Source organism: Sinocyclocheilus anshuiensis, unplaced genomic scaffold (assembly GCF_001515605.1).
Source record: "Sinocyclocheilus anshuiensis isolate Anshui unplaced genomic scaffold, SAMN03320099.WGS_v1.1 scaffold355, whole genome shotgun sequence".
NCBI lineage: Eukaryota > Metazoa > Chordata > Actinopteri > Cypriniformes > Cyprinidae > Sinocyclocheilus > Sinocyclocheilus anshuiensis.
In genome coordinates this window covers 1,218,659-1,233,555 of record NW_015549571.1, presented here as the reverse complement: position 1 = coordinate 1,233,555, position 14,897 = coordinate 1,218,659, and the positions used below count along the sequence as shown (strand labels likewise).

General features: G+C 41.0%; 1 protein-coding gene across 1 annotated transcript in view; it reads left to right on the top strand.

Annotated features, from left to right (window-relative positions):
• Window positions 1-3,061: 3,061 nt before the first annotated feature.
• The window catches only part of LOC107657351 (rap guanine nucleotide exchange factor 4), a 67,493-nt gene continuing 55,657 nt past the window's right edge, over window positions 3,062-14,897 (top strand). The window contains exons 1-4 of the mRNA XM_016445394.1: window positions 3,062-3,129; window positions 6,897-7,039; window positions 7,218-7,306; window positions 9,548-9,694. Coding sequence (XP_016300880.1) covers window positions 3,062-3,129; window positions 6,897-7,039; window positions 7,218-7,306; window positions 9,548-9,694 — 447 coding nt within the window. The remainder of the gene's footprint in view (window positions 3,130-6,896; window positions 7,040-7,217; window positions 7,307-9,547; window positions 9,695-14,897) is intronic.

Below are 14,897 nucleotides of genomic sequence, written 5' to 3'. Positions count from 1 at the left end.
TCAATGACGTCACGTATCAGCTCCAACTCCCGGCAAGGTACAGAATACATCCCACATTCCACGTCTCACTCCTGAAACCTTTCTCCCCTACCACCACAGGATCCACCAAACCAGACGCACCTCCTCCCCCAGAGGTTTTGGAAGAGGCTGCAGTCTATCAGGTCCATGACATTCTGGATTCACGGCAACGGGGCGGCCGGCTCGAGTACCTGGTGGACTGGGAGGGATATGGTCAGATCCAGAACCCATTCTCCCTCCGGTCCTCATTGTCAGCTCTATTCAATGGGAACTCACCGAACGCGTCCGTGACGCCATCCACACCGAGCCAGCTCCCCAGGGAGGCCCAGAAGGAAAGACATACGTTCCATCCTCTCAGCAATTAACCCTTCTGGACTCAGTTCATGAAGTACCGGGCTCTGGACACCCAGGCAGCCAGCGGACCCTCTCGCTTATTCAAGCTCGGTACTGGTGGCCCGGTATGGCCAAGGATGTCATCAGGTACATCCGTAGCTGCTCAGTCTGCGCCATGTCGAAATCCCCTTGCCATCTTCCATCTGGCAAACTGGTTTCCCTACCTGTTCCCCAAAGACCCTGGTCTCACATCAGGGTGAACTTCGTCTCGGATCTTCCTAATTCGGAGGGCAACACATGTGTGTGCTCATGGTCGTGGACTGTTTCTCCAAAGCCTGCAAATTGATCCCCCTCAAAGGCCTTCCCACTGCTCTCGAGACCGCAGAGAGTATCTTTCACCATGTGTTCCGAAATTACGGTCTACCCGAGGACATTGTTTCAGACCGGGGTCCCCAGTTCATCTCGCATGTATGGAAGGCATTCTTTCAGCTCCTTGGGGTTACAGTCAGCTTATCTTCCGGATACTATCCTCAGACTAACGGCCAGACTGAGAGAAAGATCCAAGAGCTCGGACACTAACTTCGGTCATACTGCTCAAACGATCAGCACAGCTGGAGCCGCTTCCTCCCTTGGGCCGAGTATGCCCAGAACTACCTCAGAAAATCCACCACCGGCCTTACACCTTTTCAATGCATACTCTGTTACCAGCCCCCGCTCTTCCCCTGGATGGAGGAGCCCTTGGAGGTTCTAGCTGTGGACTACTGGTTCCGAGAGAGCGAGAGGGTATGGGACTCAGCACACATCCATCTCCAGCGTGCAGTGCGGAGGCACAAATTCTTCGAAGACGTCCATCGGTCAGATCCCCCTCAGTTCCAGCCAGGCGATCGGGTCTGGCTATCGACCCGAGACCTCGGCCTCCGCCTGCCGTGCAAAAAGCTGAGTCCACGCTACATAGGTCCCTTTCCAATACAGAGGTAGGTCAATGACGTCACGTATCAGCTCCAACTCCCGGCAAGGTACAGAATACATCCCACATTCCACGTCTCACTCCTGAAACCTTTCTCCCCTACCACCACAGGATCCACCAAACCAGACGCACCTCCTCCCCCAGAGGTTTTGGAAGAGGCTGCAGTCTATCAGGTCCATGACATTCTGGATTCACGGCAACGGGGCGGCCGGCTCGAGTACCTGGTGGACTGGGAGGGATATGGACCGGAGGAAAGATCCTGGATGGCCCAGGACGATATCCTAGACCCCTTACTTCTGGAAGAATTCCATCGTAACCACCCATATCGTCCCACACCCAGAGGCCGTGGTCGTCCCCGGGGAGGGGGTAATGTCAGAGAGTCACAGTCACCACAGTCAACACAGTCATCAGCACCGACGTTCACAAGATCACAATCACCTGCATTCTAATTCCCCGCACCTGCTGCAGCTCATCAAGCTCCCCTTTATTAGTGCTCACCTCACACATGCTCTTCGTCTGGTCTACCGTTCACATCCTTGAACCTGCCTGACTCTCATGCTAATTACTTGTGTGTTTCCTTACCTCAGACGTTCCAGTTTCTCCATCGCTCCAACACTCCACCGCTCCACGTGATTCCTGCAAGAAAGCAAAAGACTGTCACTGCAAGCTCAGCCCTCTGAACCTTGTCACTGTGTACACTCACCTCTCGTCATCACCTGGTTCACTCCATAGTCTCTGTAAATAAAAACCCTTGTTTGACCACTTACCTCTGTGTCTCCTAGCTTGTGTCGTGACACCTGTGTGTGTGTGTGTACTGTATATTTATGTATGTAAATTTTTTTTTTCTTAAATATAGCCTATATATGCATGTGTGAATTTATATACACAGTAGCCTAATAAATATACACAGAATTTTATTTTGGATGCGATTAATAGCGAAAAATCGTTTGACAGCCCTAATTTATTATTATTATTTTTATTTTTACTATTTCGTATATCAGGCTTCACAGGGTAAAGGCCTGAATTAAATCTGTTAGTCATATAAAGCGATCTTTTCTGTTGGATTAAACAGCTTGATTTATGAATTACACTGTAAAAAATGACCGTGAATTTAACGGTAAAAGACTGTTACGGTAAAATTCCGGCAACCACAGCTGCCGTTTTTTTACCGTAAATTTTACGGATTTTTTTTTACAGTGTAGGCTATCTATAATGTCTTAATTATTATTATTATTTTTTTAATCGTAAATGTTTTTTTTTTGGTTGTAGACTTTGAGTGAAGTGGAAGACATATCTTAGATTTCATTACAAATATCTATTAATAAATATAAAATAAATAAATATAACTGTTTCGAAGATGAACGAAAGTCTTATGGAGCGACTCAGATGAGCTATGACATTTTGGGTTTCTATTAAATGTCGTTGATTCTTGTCTGAATATAAGTTATTGTGGTTTATTGTGCTCATTTATTTATATGATGTTGGGAAACTCCGATAAAACGAGTGTTGAAAATAGGCACCGTGTACGTACCATATGGTCCGTAGCCTACCTGTGACTCAAAACTTTACAGCGCTTGTGACAACCAGCCCCGGTGTGTTTCCGCGCTGTGTCAGCTCAGTGGGCGGCAGCAACTTCGCTCAGAGTCTGACTCAAACTCGATCGCTCTCAGTAAAGTCACATCTGCTCATGATCAGGTGCATGCGGACGATGCGAACTAATTTTACTCCATGATTTCACCGAAGATGGTCGCGGCACACACCTCCAGCCACCCGTCCGCTTCTGCTGAGTGGATCATCTGTCTGGATAAGAGGTACCATCGTATACACTGCACAAACTTCATTCGTCTGTCCTAATGCTGTTGTTCTGGTCTACCTTCAGCAATCATTTACACAGCAGTGCCTCATGCAAAAGACGTTTCAAGCACATTTGATTTGTTAAACAATATTAGAATGTAAGTTGCATGCCATAAATGTCAAATGCGATTGTCAGTGTGATTGAAGTAGATATGCATTCAGATGCAGCGTTTCATTCTCAGCCCGATAGATTTCAGATGATAGATGGATTCATTGCAAGCTTCACGTCTTTCGCTGCTTTGAGTGTGAATGCAGTAGATGGTGAATTGAAGTGCACTGAGTGTAGTTTGTAAAGGGTTGTTTGTCACCTGGAGGGGTCACCAGTGCTGCAGTGCTTGTGTTACTGCAGACGTATGAAGAGACACTTTCTGCTGTGAAGGGCTTTAGTAACAAGGAATAGTCCACCCCAAAATGAAAACCCATTCACCCTCATGTCATAGCAAACCCCTACACATGTGTTTCTTCAGTGGAGCTCAAAAGGAGAAGTTTATCAGATTTAGAATGACACGAAGGTTAATGATGACAGACAGATGACAGAACATTTTTGGTTGAACAATCTCTTGAAGAATTAAACGTTTTTACACATTAGACTTTTCATTTGTAGTAATAGCAATACTGTGAGTGTCTGGACTCTGTCCATGATAGATACAGGACATCTAGGATATATCCAACATTTTAAAGCAGTTAACAAACATTACAGTCTCGTTATCAAAGATAGAGCGGAGATTTGTGTGTAATGTATTTATGACACACTCTAATGGGCTCAGCAATACTGTGAGTGTCTGGACTCTGTCCATGATAGATACAGGACATCTAGGATATATCCAACATTTTAAAGCAGTTAACAAACATTACAGTCTCATTATCAAAGATAGAGCAGAGATTTGTGTGTAATGTATTTATGACACACTCTAATGGGCTCCGACCTGCTCTTCCAGTGAATGGCTCCATCTCGCTGTAGATCAATATAGGTCTGTTGAAAAAAGTAAATGTGCCAGTACTCATCTCTCTCCATTCCTGTCTTTATCTCGTTTCACCTGACATTGTTTTGATGGAGACATAGATGCATAACAGCAACGTCCAGATGTGTTGAGTGGAGCTGTATTTGATTTTTTCAACATATTGATTTCTGTTTGAATTATATGAACGTCATACATTTGCCTATCGAGGCTGAAAGTAGGGCTGCACGATTATGACAAAAATCACAATTGCCGATTATTCCTTTGAAATTGTAATTGCGATTATTAATTTGCGATGACATGAATGATGTTGACACCTTTGTTTGAAGCAACTGCATGCCATATTTTTATATGAAAATAAACAAGCTGAAAACACTAACTGAAAAACTTGTATTGCTATTCTATAGTATTAAGTCTCAAATGTCAACTATACATCGGATTGGTTTCTCTTTAAATAAAAAGGTAAAAATATGCATGGTGTTATAATGTTATACTAAAACTAAAATGAGAAACAAGATAACATGTAGAAAGAAAAAAAAGCATCTTAAGCATGCAGAATAACATAAGTGGACTTTGAACGATTAATTGCTGCTTTGAACGATTATGTAATTTTGGCATCCGTAATTGTAATTGCGATTCGATATTCGATTAATTGCGCAGCCCTAGCTGAAAGTAGTTTCTAGTTTTGTACTATTTCAAAATGCAAGTCTTGAATTAAGATTGAGATTGAGGATCTCCATAAATGCCCTGAAACTAGGAGTTTGTTTAAATCATTAACCCTTTAGTTTGAGCAATAATACTTGCTATGGAGAGAATTTGTATTCAAACTGTGTTGTTCTGATGAAAACCTTTGGGTTAAACATCTTGGTCACATTGACAGTGTTATTTAGGTTTTGATGTAGAACTGTTTGCATAGTAAATGGATTTTTAGTCTCTGTTAAACACCCTCAAGCACACATATTGTTTGCACAGGTGTGTCTGACCTCTAAGTAGACATGTGCAAGACACCTTTTTAAAAATAAAGTCTACAGTTTCAGCTTTAATCTTGTATTTAATATGTTAGTTTAAATTTAATGTAGTTTCAGTTTCAGTCTGTTCACTGACTGTCGGATGCATATTGCACACTAAACAAGGAAAGGAAGGGCAATTTTAGATTTTTATCACTGGAAATAAAATTGCATTTACAAGGTTGATACACTGAATGTCTTTGTAGAAGACCTAATTCCAAAGCTTTTGCCAGATTTTTATTTGATGCCAATATTAAAAATTCTGGCTATGCATGACTGATCATGCCATTTTCTGAGTTAAACCTATAGAGATACGGTCACACAAACGTCAACCTCTTTAGTTTGCAAGACATGTTAAGGCTGCAGTGTTTTGCTTGACGTGCTCTGTGATTGTGTGAGGTGTTAATAGGCCGATACTGTCAATATCCCATTACTCCACAGTGCTTAACCTTAAACATTCACGTGTGATCGATCTCGGTGTCATTCTGCTTGGCCAGAGCTGTTGCATTAAAAAGTACTTACAGTATCTGCATTGCATTGGCCATTGTTCAGCCTGCGCTCTAGAGCATTGCTCATCAAAATCCCATCGTTCCACCACTAGATTTGTCCAGCTCCACTAGATTTGACCAGCTTCACCATAGTGCAAAACACACACACACACACACACACACACACACACACACACACACACACAAAAGCCATGAGAATGCATTTGTCAGGGCTGCCCTCCAGGATCAAAGCCTACTCCTGGCTGGACTTGGGGACTGAGTCACTCTCATGGCTGGACTGGGAAACGGGAGCCCACTCTGGGCTGGACGTGGGAACAGGAGACGAAGGAGGACTGGACGGGACCAGCGGGGACAAAGGAGAGAGGAGAGGGGGCCAGTTGCTCTCCAGATCTGTTTCCCAGTCAATAACGTCCAGCAGTCCCAGATGCACAATAAGCTCACCCTCAGCTGCGGTGCAGTGGGCGGAGCTCCACTCCACAGGAGCGGGTGGTTGGGTGGGAATTCGTGAGCCTCCAGGCTCTCAGGGCTGCCCTCGGGGATCAGAGCCCACTCCTGGCTGGACTGGGAAAAGGGAGCCCCCTCAGGGCTGGACTGGACCACCGGGGACGAAGGAGAGAGGAGAGGGTTTCCCAGTCAATACGGTCCCCTTCTAAGTCCAGCAGTCCCAGATGTATTATCAGCTCACCCTCAGCCGCAGTGCAGTGGGCGGAGCTCCACTCCGCGCTCTCACCGTCCACGGCTTGCTCCCTCGCGGTGGGCACTGTCGCCGGCTCTCGCACCTGGTCTGATGGGTGGGGTTCCACATCCGGGGCGATCCTCTGCTCAATCGCTCGGCATTGCGCTGGCTCGTTGATCGCAGTGGTAATGGGCTCTCTGTCATCGGTGGGCTCGGGCTGATGCTCCGCACCGCGGGGAGATGGTGGGCTGGGCACTGGGTCTGGAGTGGATCTGGCGAGATAATCCTTGGGAGAGACGGTGAGAGGCGATCCGTTTCTCGCCAGAATCCACTCCACAAATGCGGCGAAATCCTCTCGAGGACCATCTTCGGACGACGGCGCTCTGCTCGCGGTTTTCAAGCATGCATCATAGAATGAGCAGAGTGCGTCATTCGGGTAGATAGTGCAAAACACACACACACACACACACACACACACACACACACACACACACACAAAAGCCATGAGAATGAGCAAATAATGAGTCAGCTATTGCTGTAATTTGATTTGTATGTGTGTTTCTGTGTATGCAGACCGGAGGAGCGTTTGGGGGAGGATGTGGACATTATCTTGGCCCGTCTGAAAAGTGTGAAGGCCTTTGAGAAGTTCCACCCTGCACTACTTCAGCAGATCTGTCTGTGTGGATTCTACGAGTGTCTGGAGAAAAGCATCACATGTCAGTCAAACACACACACACATATGCACTCACGTTCACACACATAGGCCTACATATGATGTGAAAACATTGTTTGTTGACAGAATTACTTCACACAAGGTTGCATCGTGACTGGGTCTAGTGTAATGATATGATTTTTTCAGTAGGGCACTACCTTCTCTCTGTTTGTGTGTGTTAGTGTACAGGCAGGGTGACATTGGCACTAACTGGTACACCGTCCTGTCCGGTTCCCTAGATGTCAAAGTCTCAGAAACTGCAAACCATCAGGTACGTTGTCATGTCAGTTCTGTTTTTAAATGATAGTGAACAGAGCTTATCATGGGTCTGAACTATCAAAGAAATGATAATATTAACATTTTAGGCTTTTCATTTATGTGCATCATTTAACTTCATATGTTTCAGAATCCTCAATATAACCACATAACAAATTAATAACTTGATTAATTAATTAATAATTGATAATGATCTAAACAACTACAATAAGTATGTCCAGATTTATTCTCATGCATACAGTACTCTCACTTAGTATTTACTATATGTGACCCTGGACCACAAAACCAGGACGACGGCGCTCTGCTCGCGGTTTTCAAGCATGCATCATAGAATGAGCAGAGTGCGTCATTCGGGTAGATGGTGGTGCTAGCTAACAGCCGGAACAGTCTCGTATGGTCCTCGAGAGATCTCTCCCCCTGCTCCAGTAGGAGGAGGAGATATTCCGGGTGAAGGAGGGCATCCATGAAGGAAAACACAACGGAAACAAAAACACTGAGAGAAAATGGGAAACAAAAACGGAGGGTGGACACACGGAGGTAACGGTTTGGGTCGGGTCTTCTGTCACGATTCGCTGTGGGAGGAACGATGGAGACGCGGAGAAACATTCAACAGTCTTTAATACTTGAATCACAGGGGGAAAATCCACAACAGGAACACGGGAAACACACGACATCCAACAAGTAGACCCGACGAAGAACTAAGGAACAGACAGGAGCTAATATACATAGGGCAATCAGGGGAACACAGGTGCATGGAATCATAAAGCAATCAAACTAAACAAGAACAGGAAAAAGACCAAATAAGGAAACACAGGAAGAACTACGGGGGCAAAACGGGTCCAAACGTCTGACGACGGGTGACGGTGGAGGCGAGGGAGCTAGGAGCCGAGGTGGAGTCGCTGGGTCTACGGGCCGAGGCGGAGTCCGGGCCTCGGAGGCTGGAGGCGGAGGTGAGGGATGATCCAGCCATGACAACGATGGAGGATGGCAGACCCGTGGCGCTCGCATTGACAGGAACATGATCTTTACTTAATATCCTAATGATTTTTGACATAAAAGAAAAATCAATCATTTTAAACCCATGCCATGTATTGCTGGCTATCGCTACAAATAAACCTGTGCTACTTATGACTGGTTTTGTGCTCCAGCGTGACATATAGAAAATCTTAACTGCTTGATTGATTATCGTTGCAATCGTATATTGTTGCAAAATGAAAACTATATTATCAAACAGCTCTTTATGTAAAGTTGGATATATAAGTATGTTCAACTTCATCTGCACATGTACAGTACACTAATGTAAAGCAATATGTACCATATAACAAATTTTAAACTGCTTGATCGCATGTATTGTTGTAAAATGTAAGCTGTATTTATTATCACATAGCTCTAATCTGCTAAATGTGACTATAATGCATGAAGATATTAAAATATTATAAATATTAGCAACATGATTTTTTTGTAAAGCTGCTTTGAAACAGTGTATTGCTGTATAAATCTTGCTATATAAAGCACTATATAAATAAATTTGACTTGATAATAGAGCATACGCATACTCACACATTCACTGTAGCTCATCAAGGACAGTTATGTAAATCATCATTTACATAACTGTTATTACATCACATTAACAGGTCTCCTTAGACGTACAGTATCTCACCTAAAAGGAGTTATATTTAGGTACAAGACAATTATGAGAGGAGATGGAGCACTCAAAAGCTTACAGTTTCAAATATTGAGTGTCAGCTAAATTCTGTTCAGTTTGCTGAATGTCCCTCATTTGTCTCTCTGTTCTTTAGCAGTTGCTTTTTGTTCTCTGTGCTTGTGTTGTGAGCAAAAAAAAAAACCTTTACTGGAATTATTTTTTAGTTGCTAGGTAGAATCTGAACTGGAACTAGACTTACGATTCCCATCCCAAGTGAAAACGAATATGATCTTATATTCAGCTGCTCACAGTGGACGTTTTTTATTGAGTGCAGGTGCTTATTATAGACCGCAGCAGAAAACTAGAGCAACTCCTAACAGATCTGCGTCTTACATTACAAACCTTAGGGACAAATGAGCTGACCTCTCTCATTCTCTGTGTGTGTTGTCCTTGAGAAAGGCCTGAATCTAAGTGGAAGTGCATCAGTATCTCAGTCAGAAACATCTCAGATGGCTTATATATGACTCCTCTCTTCTCATCTCTTCCTCTCTGAAAGAGTTGGCTCTGACATGTGTTTCTCTTCATGTTAAGGATGCTGTCACCATCTGTACGTTGGGCATCGGCACAGCTTTCGGGGAGTCTATTCTGGACAACACGCCGCGGCACGCCACCATTGTCACCCGAGAGTTCAGTGAACTGCTGCGGATTGAGCAGAAGGACTTTAGGAGCCTGTGGGAGGTATGACAGATTACTGAGAGTATAGCAGCGACACCTATATGAACAACCATGATTGAAGTTGTATGTATCTGTTTTGTTTAATTGATTGTGTAAATTAGGCAAGTGGAAACTTGAATATCGGTAAAATAAATTATAAAAATAATACTTTTAAAAAGAGTGCTTATTATGGAAGTAATACACTTTAATAAAATAATAAACTTACAGTAAGTGCTTATATTATATTAAAGTGCATAAACTTATATTAAATGCTATTAGCTCAACTTTACAGTATTTTTTGACCCACCTACGTAGGAATTAAATAGATCTTTTTCATGTATTTGTCAAATATATTTGTAATTACACATTTGTAATGATTAAGTTGCAATGAAATACATATACAAATATATATATATATATAAAGAAAAACCTGAAAAATATTTTTTTCTTTTAAATGAGCATTTTTGTCAGGCTCCTATGTTTAGGTTCAGTAATTTCACTTTAATGGCAAAAAAAAAAGGCTATTAGTCACTTATTGAATGCTTTATTTTCAAAAATGTCCAATGTTATTTTCATAGGAGCCTGATAAAAATGCTCATTTAAAAGAAAAAAATCTCAGGTGGACATATGTATGTATGTGTATATTAACCTTAAATGTAATATCAAATAACACACTACAGTTAAAACTATAATCAAGTACTTTAAGTTTTAGCATGTTAGTCAATACATCAAAATAAGCGCACTTCCTTGAAACATGACAAAAGATTTATTTAAGACATACTTTAAAGTAATACAGTATTATAAAGTGCACTTTTTAAAAAGTGTACTTAAGTGTGTTAAGAAACAAATGTACTTTCCTTAAGCACACTTAAGTGGCCTTTTATTTCATTCATATTTTATTGTCTGCAAGTGCAATTTTTAAAACTTTGAAATTTTGAAGTACAAGTTCACTTTCAAAATAATTTGGCACTTCTTTTTTTCCACACAAGGGCAGCCATATAAAAACAATAATGAATTGAATTGAATTTGAATTGACAGGCCCAACCTATTTTACATTTGTAATGTGATTTTTGAGTGACTCTCATATTGAAGGGGAAAAAATGTAGAATGAGACTTGATTTTATCGATCTGGAATTAGATCCATGAAAGTGGATGTTACAGAAAGTAAGAAAATAGGATGGTATTGTGATGTCAGACATTTCACTTCATACAAAACTGTACACTGTGCCAACGAGCTCCTGAATCCACACTGGTCCACCCTTAATTCCCAGACTGCCACAACTTATGCAAAAAACAAAAAAGTTAAAAATATATTTACGTCTGTAGCCAGCAGGAGGCAGTGAGGGAATAAGAAATGTTCTGTTCTCTGGTCTCAATTTTTTTGAGGTCATCCTCTAGTTCAGTGGTTCTCAAATAGGGAGCCAGAAGTCAGGAGCCACTAGGAGACCTAAGCACACTTCCAAGGGGGCTAAAGATGGATTAAAACACCCTTAAAATAAGCTAAAATAGCTAAACATGAAGATGTCTTATCCCATCCTCACAAGCCATTGGAAAAGACCATAGGCCATAAAGAACCTTAAGAACCCTTGGTTCTGAAAACTTCTGTAGTTATGGAATGTAACTGTTTAAATGTACTTAAAATGAATTTACTTAGGTCTTTTATTATACTGCCACTCCTCGTTTCTGTAAGTAGGCAGATTTATCATTACAGCAGCTCCAAAAATATTTGAGTCTACATGGCTTCGAATGATGAATGTCTTTAAAGGTCTTGAATAATGGATGGCCTTGCAGTCAAAAAGGTTGAGAAACACTGCTTTAGAGTGACACTATAACTGTATGTTTTCTGTATCGTTTATGTAGAGAGTCGGGGGATTTTAGGCATGTTGTGCTCACTTCCCAGCACTCAGGAATTTTCTATCACTTATTCTTCAAAAACGCAACAGACGAAGAAGCTTTTTTTGTCCTTTTCAATCTTTGGTAGAAAAGGCAGCAGTGCTTCTGCTCTTCAGGGCTGTGAGTTTATTTCTATCTTAGTCTTTCATTCTCTCGTTTTGTTCTTTCTGGCCCGTGGGCAATCAGAAATTCTGGGCCTGATGGGAAGCTTTTACTGGAGCAGGTCAGAGAAGGACGAAGCAGCCTGGAGCTACACCAGAATGAGAGGAAGACAGGGAAAACAGGAGAAAGAAACAAAAATAGAGGAAAGGAAGGAGAAGGCTGAGGAAAGATATCAAGATACAGAGTTCCCCTGAGAGGGACTGTCCTTCTGCTGAGTGTGTGTGTGTGTGTGTGTCTGTGTGTGTGTGAGAAGCACACTGGGAAACTGAGAGGACCAGCAGAAGTTCTCTGCTGTATCTGATATAACTCTAAGGTGATGTCTTAACTCATGATTTCTGTTTCTGGCTGGCTGCAGTTATAATCTATTTATAGTATTTTTTTTCTCTGACTGTTATAAAGATATATATGTGTGTGTGTGTGTGTGTGTGTGTGTGTGTGTGAGAAGCGCACTGGGAAACTGAGAGGACCAGCAGAAGTTCTCTGCTGTATCTGATATAACTCTAAGGTGATGTCTTAACTCATGATTTCTGTTTCTGGCTGGCTGCAGTTATAATCTATTTATAGTATTTTTTTTCTCTGACTGTTATAAAGATATATAAGTATTTATGGCTGTTTTGATGTGGTGATTTGACAGAGATTGTGAAGAGAATTAGTGCAGAACAAGTTAGTGTAGTGTTAAGCTTGTGTGCATTTTTTAATTTGAAAGACACAATAGACAGGTTCTATAAACATGCCACTGGTCAGTCTGTGTTTCATTATATTGGTTTTAATTGTGTTGGAAACTAATCTGCTCTGTATTGAGATTTTACAGCAGTGCGCGTTTAAAAACAAAATTTCTGAATTTAACAATCAAATGTGGTAGTGTTGTTTGAATAGTTTTTTTGAGTACAGTAGATACACTCGCACAATGGCACACACTCGTCTAACTGAGTTAAAAGTGCAGGTTATTGTTAGCTGGATCTTCACTGGCTGTCAGTCATGTTGTGCTGTGCTGAGGTGTTAATGATGATTTGATTGAATACATGTCTGTATGCAAAGCTCCTGAACAGATCAGTGATGTTCGGTGCTGTCTGACTGCCTCTGTCTGTTGGAGTGAAGCATCATGGTGTTGTGTGATATAGAGAGGTCACTGTAGCTCAAATATCAGATTCCTATTATTAACATATTGGCTGTTTATTAGGGCTTATAGAAGCACATATTCTGCATGACCATATTCTACATCCCTAATCCTACCCAATAACTAAACTTAACAACTACCTTACTAACTATTAATAAGCAGCAAATTAGGAGATTATTGAGGCAAAAGTTGTAGTTAATGGTTTGTTAAAAGCGAAAGTAAAGTGTGACCCAGGTTTCAATAGAAATTACATTAAAATTTATTTTAGTGCTGGTCAGTGCATTCAGCAGTACACTTAAACCATATTTCAAAGACAATAGAATTTTGATATTATTACATATAGAGCCTACTTAAGTCCTACGTAACTAGGTCAAAAAACACTTTGAAGTTTAATGGCATTTAATATAAATTTAAACTATAACAATTTTCATGTAAATGCAATTAAGATGCAATTAAGTATCTGAAATCATTCATTTCGCACTCATTTTTAAGTATATTATTTAATAAGCATGCAATTTTATTAAATATGCTAAAGTGTACTTCTTTTTCACAGGGGTAACATAAGCTTACCAGCATAGTTTATACTGTTGTTCATCATTAAAGTTGCTGAATACTAGATATGTGTTGATATGTAAATGTTTGTGGTCATATAATAAGCCTATGGTGGTGATTAGAGTTGCTTTTGCAGTTTGGTTTTCTTAAATGATCTGGGTGGACTGTGCTGGAAAAGGTGTTTTAATTGTGAATGATGGAGTATGTCTAGATTATACATAAAACTCATATTACAAAATAACAGGAGAAATCCCTTTGTCCATGATTTGATCACTTTAAGATTCTGTTTAGAGTCTGTTTAAAGTCCATGTGAACCAGATGTTGCTGCCGACTTCAGTATTGTGATGCATTTCCAACTGAAATGGAACATTGAATAGAGGATGGGGGTTTATTTTAGCGCAGCTCCTCTCCATCTCTCACTAACGGCTGGAGGGCTGAGGTTAAGGATATTCTGTTCAGTCCATCAAACTGGCGTCATCTGAGAAGGAATGGCATTCCAGAGCGGAAGCAAATTTACAGATTATTTAAGCACCAATTTTTTTTTCTGTGGATTAACTTGCAAGGATTAATTGTTCACCTCAATACTAGCAATGTGCGTTAACAAAATAGATAGTGCCAGTTTTGATTTTTGATTTGCAGACTGTTTTACAGTTGTGTAGAGTCAGCTTACTTTAGCAAAAATAGCAAATGACTGCTCGAATGCTTTCTGACTCCTTTCAGTTTACAGTTATAGATCTTATTCACATGGCTGCTGGGAAAGAGAGGTGTGTTTGTGTATGGGTTTGTGTGTGTTTTTAGTGTAATGCTTGGTCACTGGGTGGGTTGCACAGAGAGCTGACTAACAGGAAACCAGAGAGACATTGAGTGTCTGTCTGTGTGTCTGTGTGTGTGTGTTTAGGGGGATTTTGGGATGGGCAGGATGACCATGTTCCCATCCCACCCACACCAGCTTACACCCATCTATTATAACCACATACTATATATGCAAACATATGCCAAAAAAGGTTCTATAATGTGCTTTTGAGCTTTTGAAATATTTTAAATCGTCAGCTATACATGCGACCAGCATTGTACAATCATTACATCATCATTAAACTTAATCTGAATGTGAAATAGATACTTGTTAGTAATAAAGTGGTATGGCAAAAGGAACACGGATTTGGTTCCCACTTAATTCTTCAAAATGTCACTAACCAAAACAATTTCGGTTACATTCACTTTTGTTGTCCAAGGAGTGCAGTCAATGGGAACCGAAACTGTCTAGTTATAACATTCTTCAAAATATCTTCTTTTGTCATACAGGATTGGAATGACATGAGCTCAGTAAATGATGACAGAATTTTTTTTTTTCTTTTTTGCAGTTTTGGATGAATTGTTCCTTTAACAAGGTTTGAGGAGCAATATGTAATATAGTTACTGCACATAAGCATAAAATTGCCATCATTTTCAGTATACTGGGTTCTCTGAAAAACAATCCTACAGCCAGTATAATGTCACGGAAAC